The sequence below is a fragment of the Electrophorus electricus genome, chromosome 9 (assembly GCF_041902795.1).
Source record: "Electrophorus electricus isolate QZ-2024a chromosome 9, ASM4190279v1, whole genome shotgun sequence".
NCBI classification, from domain to species: Eukaryota; Metazoa; Chordata; class Actinopteri; order Gymnotiformes; family Gymnotidae; genus Electrophorus; species Electrophorus electricus.
In genome coordinates, this window is record NC_137505.1 from 18,935,001 (window position 1) to 18,942,500 (window position 7,500).

General features: G+C 41.7%; 1 protein-coding gene across 2 annotated transcripts in view; it reads right to left on the reverse strand.

Annotated features, from left to right (window-relative positions):
* satb2 (SATB homeobox 2) overlaps positions 1-7,500 on the reverse strand; it is a 33,909-nt gene that overhangs the window by 23,985 nt on the left and 2,424 nt on the right. For both annotated transcript variants that reach the window (XM_081720928.1, XM_027026267.3), the window contains exon 2: positions 1,477-1,695. In XM_081720928.1, the coding sequence (XP_081577054.1) occupies positions 1,477-1,651 (175 nt within the window). In that variant the 5' untranslated portion in view covers positions 1,652-1,695. The remainder of the gene's footprint in view (positions 1-1,476; positions 1,696-7,500) is intronic.

Consider the following 7,500-nt stretch of genomic DNA (forward strand, 5'->3'; position numbering starts at 1 on the left):
GAAATTGCACTGTGTATGTGAATCTACGCATGTGACTACACTGGACAGTATGTGCAACTCGGTGCACATGTATATTTTGACGTGATTGGGTGTTTAGATGTATTTTGCTCTTCTGTAGGCCAATTTAAAGTAAATTCTGTGAGTAACTATACTGAAGTGAAAGTAACATTAGGTGTGTATTTGTGTATATACATGTACAGTTATGTATCTGTGTGGTCCTCTCCTTATGCTCCGTTGTGGTTTGGAGGAGACATGTTGAGTTTGCTCCGTTTAAAGACAACCCCTCATTAGAAGTAACCATCAATCCTTACTGCCAGAACACAAGAACAGAGTGCTCACCCTCTCTACCTCCCTGCTCTCTAGCACCACCCCCCACCCCAAAAAATAAAATCACACATAAACCTATAAAAAATGTAAAAACTTTAAAAAAAAAACAAAGCAAAAAACAGAAAAACTATCCTAAAAAGCAAAACAACTCTCTCTTTAGGTCTTATTTTACTGGACGAACACACACTTGCATACAGACCCAAAGACGTGCACACATGCAGGCACATACATATAAATTGTCAAAATATACATTCACATGCATAAACATTCATAATCTCAGCTTCACCAACACACACACAGATACACAAAAACAACACGCTGACACCGACAGCTTGGAAAAAGTGGTAAGCTCTGTCAGACTTTATGGTTAGCTTACTTACTGTCAAGGCAACTATCTAATTGATATTGATGACAGTTCTGCTCAATAAATAACGTCAAATGAAACAAACTCACACTAAAATGACACACTTGAATAATGTGCAGATATAATCAACCTTTGTGGTTTGTGGATGAATGATTTCCCCCTCCCCATTTTTCGAAAGAAGAAGCATCATAGAATAATAGCTCACTAATGTCACTAATAGCCATGGCCGCACTCCGTGTACTATTTTTGTGACTACTCCATATGTGTGGGTGCACGTGCATGCACTCGTGAAACTGAGATCAATAACTGACCAAGGGAAATAAATCTTCCTTTTGCTGTGGTGCTTTATTAACAACACTTGGTGTTATATAGTCCCCGTGATACTACATTAGTGTATGGGAAAGAATTGGCTCATATTGTTTGCTGTGAGCTGGTCTTTTAACCTAGTCTAATAAAATACTCGCAGACCTTGTGCCCTTTGGAGGGAAGGGTACAAACAGCTGCAGCTATGAGATGCTGCAGCTGTACATTTCTGGGATGTTATTTAGAATAGCTCTCCGCACTTCCCAGCAGGTATTGTATTACTCTTTTGTATCCACACAGAGGACATGTTCACATGTCCTCTTGACATAATTGTCACTATTGGAAGCTTTAGAAATGTAAATACTATGCTAAATCTAGCATGGCGCAATGGTCACTCGATAATCTAAACTAAACTACGCATATTGTGGGTGTTATTACGATTGCGGAAGCATGGTCACTTATACGAGCTCTTGGGGTCGTACCTCCGAGGGGTCTCTGTGGGGCCCCATTGTGGCGACTGCGGTGCCCGGTGGGGCTGCCATTGAGCTCCAGGCGGCTCATCTTCCCCGCTGGGGGGCCAGTGAGGTCCGGGCTGGTGGCAGCATGGCACTCAGGGCTGTCCCGAAGACGAGGGCTCTCTCCTCCTCCACGCTCCATCCCCCTCCACACTGCGGGGGGAACACCGGCCAGAGAGTATGTGCCTGAGAGGGCACAGATACAGGCAAAGAGGAAGACATCAAATGGAAAGGAATTGTAAATATCTGTGTTAAATGTATTGAGTAAATGATTTCATGTATTCCTCATATTCACAAACACGTCTTATTGCAATAATGCGAATTCCACATAATCCTCACATAATCCTCGCTGATTATCTTTAGCAAAGGTGCCAAATGACCCAAAATGTCTGAATAACACTTTGGATCAGGTGACAATAATCTTTCCTCTGGTTTCTACACGCAGAACAGCTAAAAGTAGCAGGAAGGCATCAAAGCTAAGGCTAAGGGCAGTGTCCTGTAACCCACAGGACTGTTCCGTCGGAAGGGAGTCGCTTATCACTGCAATCAACAAACAGAGAACCAGAGGCCCTGTGCATCGTTCTGCACCACTGTCTACAGGGAATGTAAACTAGGCTATGTGTGTGTACGGGTATGCACGAGGAGGGCATGGTATGACCCTTCTGGCACAAACACAGCATGTCAGTCTGACCCCTCTGGTCAGTAGGTATAAAAATTTATGTGCATGTGTGTGTGTGTGTGTGTGTGTGTGTGTGTGTGTGTGTTTTCATGCATACATATGTGCTCTATTGGGATTGCGTCCAAAGGTCCCAGTTTCCAGCCAAAGCTTCAATACTGGCAATATCCATCAGGGTAAATGCCAGACAGTACAACTCACCTGCCAAGTCTGAAAGAATGAGCACTCACTCAACACTGGCCAAATAGAGGAGCAGTCCTCATTTACATTTTACTACCTCCATACAAAGGGCATGTGGTCCAAAACAAAGAGAGAGAGAGGGTTCGACTCTTCACCTCTTCACTATAACCTTATTTTCCCTAATAGTTTTTGCACTGTACTTCCAGAACAGCGGTCTAAAAGCAACGATTCTACACTGGTCCTTCCCTTCACACACACGCACTGGACGTCGGTTCCTAGTTCTGCGGCCTCCGAAAGAAAAAATACATAAATGGATTAATAAAAAAAAAAAAAAATCGTAGAAGAATTACGAGCTGGGTCTAAATTTCAGAATGGATAATAAATTAAAAAACATTAGCCTTTGCGTGATTAAAACGCCAGCTAGGCCCTGGAAGCAAGTGACTGAATTATGTGGTGTTTTTTAATCGCAGAAGGAAGTAGGAAAAACACAAAATGGCCTTTAAGTCCTTTAAGTGGAAATAAATGTGCTCCGGTTCAAGTGACGGCAGAGATTCTGACGTGTCGAACCGTACTTTCAAATAAGAGCATAGACGGCGAAAAAAATTAAAAACACGGTTCATTAAAGCCCGATGTTATCATATTAGAAAAATAGACACCCATGATTATATAAACACACTCGCGTGTGTACACAGAATTAATAGTGCCCGTTAAACATAGCATTTCAACATAATATGCCCGAGATAAGACTTGAGCCAATTCCATATACTGCGCTGCAGGACTCGAATCCCAGAGCTTCAACCGCCGTGCCAGCAACCAGGACAATGAATTGCGGTTGCGGTGCGCTGAGAGCAATAAACTGCAGTCAGGCTCGAAGAAGGTATGAGGCGTGCAGGTAGCATGTTTCACTCTCATCATACGATACCATGAACCCCGCACTCACTTTAGTTCACAGTATCATTATTGTTAGCGGTAATAATAACAACAATAACTCTCCAAGTAGGTGTAACGTGTCCAATCATGTACTAAAACATCGTCAATCTTTTTTTTTTTTTTAGTTAGAAGAGGTTCACAGACAAGTGGTGCCGCTTCAGTAAACGCTCACCATGCTAAAGCCTGTTAGCTGTGAAAGGAGGCGCTACAAAACCCAGCTGCGCTTCAGCATTAAGAGGAAATATCCAACAGCACATAGAACAGGCACAGATTTGCTCCGAATCAACACCGTGACTATGCCTGTTTGCCCACCAGGCCAGTGAAAGTGACTAGTTGTCCCGAAGGGGGCATTTAAAAAAGGAAAAAAAGAAAAAAAAAAAGAGTGCAAAGGCATTAAAAGGTTTACGCAGATGTGAGGGATGAAATAACGGACCCGCGCTTAATGAAGGTTAAAAACAGTGCTAGGAAGAACAGTGTTGACTCTATCACACATCTTCATGTATTCCAGCCATGGTCAACCCAGCCGGGGCACTGCAGTCATTCTGCTTCTTCCCCCTCAGCCTCTCAGCCTCATTCATCTGTTTCTCGGCGGATTCAGGATGCTGATGTGCCCTTTGATCTTCCTTCACCTGTGCTGACCTGCCCAAATCTAATGAGGTCACTGATCACAATCAACAGTTTGTCTGAATCTCAGGTTCCATCTGTGTGTCTGTGTTTCTCGCTCGTGCGCGCATTCTCTCTCTTTCTTTCTTTCTCTCTCTCTCTCTCTCTCTCTCTCTCTCTCTCTCTCTCTCCCTCTCCCTTTCTCTCTTTCTCTCTCTATCGCTCTCTGTGTCACACACATGTTCTTTCTCTCCCTTAACCACATTCCCAAAGGTACAAATATTTCACAATTTCAGTGCCTTTTCTCTTACTGGGTCACTGACAACATGGTGATAATCTTAAGGATTATGTGATTTAAAAATACATATCAAAACTAAAAACCAAAAACACCAGTCGAATACTGATCATCAGTTGCCAAAATACAATACTTATGTAAGGTCATGTTTAAACACACATCTTTTAACAGGTTGATGTCAGCTCAATAGATTAAGCATCATAGATAAAGGTGCAATCACTGGGAGTTACAATCATGACTGAAAAGTACTTCTCAAGGAGATAAAAGCAGAAGGTTAATAATCAATTAAAGCCATCTGCAGCTGAAAAAAAACCACAAGAGATGCTCTGTGACAAACCCCACAAAAGCATGTTACAATTTAAAAGAGATTTAACAATGGACCGCAGAAACGTACTGGACCGGTTTCTCTTCACTTTAAACTTTTAGAGATAATGTGCTTTTAAACTTGAGGTTCACAGGTATTCAAGGTATAGTTCCATTTCCATTTACAATGCTTGTAGCTCCACATTGAAGCATGCCCAGTGGCTGTTATGCTTAGTCCTGGCTGAGGGAAGCCAGACCTGAGAATGGAACAGATCTCATGTCCCGAGAGACTCTGACTTCCAAACTGAAACGACCACACTGCTGAGGTTGGCTCCCTACCTCTCTCAGCCTCTTCCCAAACCTGCTGTTCCCTCTGCCTCTAGCTTTCTCCTCTTCCTGTGCCTCACTCCCCTGTGCCTCTAGCTTTCTCCTCTTCCTGTGCCTCACTCCCCTGGCAGAGAGGATGGCCTCTAGCCCACTTCTGCCACTCACAGGAAACCGAGAGCAGTAAACGCCACACTACTGGGTTCACTGTACACTCACACTGTCTGTGTAAACAGCAGAGAGAGAGAGAGAGAGAGAGAGAGAGAGAGGGAATACATCATGATATGATGTAAAACTTAAAAGCAATAATGAGTGGAAGATGAACCGAGTCCAGAATCTGAATAGTAAAACAGTCACCAACTCATAACCTGTTCTCCTCACTAACTTAATCACCATCCCTACACCCACAGCAAAACCATCACTTTTCCGATTTCCTTATAACAAGTAATAGAAAAATGTCAAGGAGCCTGGATAGGCCCGAGCTGTCCTGTTAGTGCATATCAGCTTACTAAGGCGTTAACCTCACTGACCAGGGAAGAGTTGCCTGATAGTCATTTATTGCAGGGTTATTAAAATACGGGCCCAGTGGAAGCACTGATAAAGTGGGAGCGGAGAGAGAGGGACGTCTGGGACAGTCCGTGTGGTGGGTGGGTGCTGGGAAGGAGGCGAAACGCACATAACAACAACTTATCAGCTTTGTGTCTAGTAGCAATTGGCCAGTATCTGTAGGACAGACATGCAAGACGAGAGTGACTTGGAGACAAAGATGTGTTAAGACAACAGAAATGCTGTGTGTGTAGTGGGAGAATGTGATATGTGCGCAGGTAGGTGAGAGAGAGGAGGAAAGGTTTGTATGCACGTGCAATGATGAATATGAAAAAGACATACAAAAGTTAAGGGAGAAAAGCTAAACACTGGGATGAATATATATATATATATATATATATATATATATATATATATATATATATATATATATATATATATATATATATGTGTGTGTGTGTGTGTGTGTGTGTGTGTGTGTGTGTGTGTGTATGCACACAAACACACACACATATTTTATATATATATTTATATATTTATATATAAATATATTTATATATATATATATATATATATATATATATATATATATATATATATATATATATATGCACCCATATATACAAATACATGCACAAATTGTGGCTTATATATATATATATAGTGCATGTATATATAGTGCATATATATATATATATAGTGCATGTTTAAATATGTTAAATATGTAAATATGTTGTGTGGTGAGGAAACAGAATCAGTGGCTTAGAGACAGATGGGGGTACGGCAGACCTTCTGGAGAACACGTTTTGCTTGCTCATAAACATCTCATTTGATAATAAAAGATAAAGAGTTGGAGGTAGAACTTTATTATGCTCTCCCTCACTTGCAAGTGTGTACACACACATATACACGCAGAGACAAATACAGGCAAGAACATAACATGTGCGCACACGCACACGTGCACGCGCACACACACACACACACACACACACACACACACACACACACACACACACACACACACACTAACCACAAGGCAGGCTCACAGCTCTGACACTTCCAGGGACCACACACTGACTCATAGGAATAACTCTCACACTTGTCCCACGTGGTAGGGAAGCACATTTTACAGAACTGTAAAACTGCACACACACACACACACACACACACACACACACGCACACGCACACGCACACGCACGCGCACGCGCACACGCACACACACGCACGCACACACGCACGCACGCACGCACGCACGCACACACACACACACACACACACGCACACAATGACATTTAGCATAGACCACTGAAGACAGTATGGTGGTGTGTACCTGGCCTTGTGGTAAAGTATTTTGGCACTATATGAGCAGGCAGCAAATTCCATAGAACTGTCAGAAGTGAAGTGCAGCATTAAACAATGGAATATCACTCAAACTCTACTGCACACTAATTTACCTTACAGGAGGTCAAAATCAGAAAAATTGCTTCTGGTGTTGCAAAGTATTTATGTAATATTCATTGTTCTTGCACCAATAAATACTCAAATTATTCTTAATACATAACCAAAAGCAATGCTTGTTAAAACAAACTGAAAATCTTCAAACAAAACATGCATCTCTGGACTCTTTAATTAAAAAAGCTTTTTAAAGAATATAGGAGAAATTACAAAGGAGGGAAATTGTTACGAAATTAAATAACCTTCATTTTTTACGTAATAACGATTGTGGTCTTAAAATAGAAATGTGTTTCACAGTCTATGCGTTGCCTTATACCGTGACCCTTCACGCTCCAGAAACAGGTACAGCGCATGTTCAGCGCCACGCGAGACTTGATTACCTAGGGCAAACCTTAAAATACGATTTTGTAACGACTGGTTCAGTATCTCAAAAATCATAAGAAGTTGATGTCTGCGTGTCAGACATAGTTAAAGAAAGAAAAGAGGCCAACCCGCTTCTGGCCCGAGTTTCTACCGAATGAATATTTGACACACAAGAGCCAATTTCTAAACGAAAATATGCCATAGTTGTTAAGATGGTTAGAATGTGCTAAACGTCTTTCTTTCACAGACATGGTAATTTTGCAAGAGTAACTTCTTAAATATAATTCACTTTCATAAACTTTTATTGTACACAT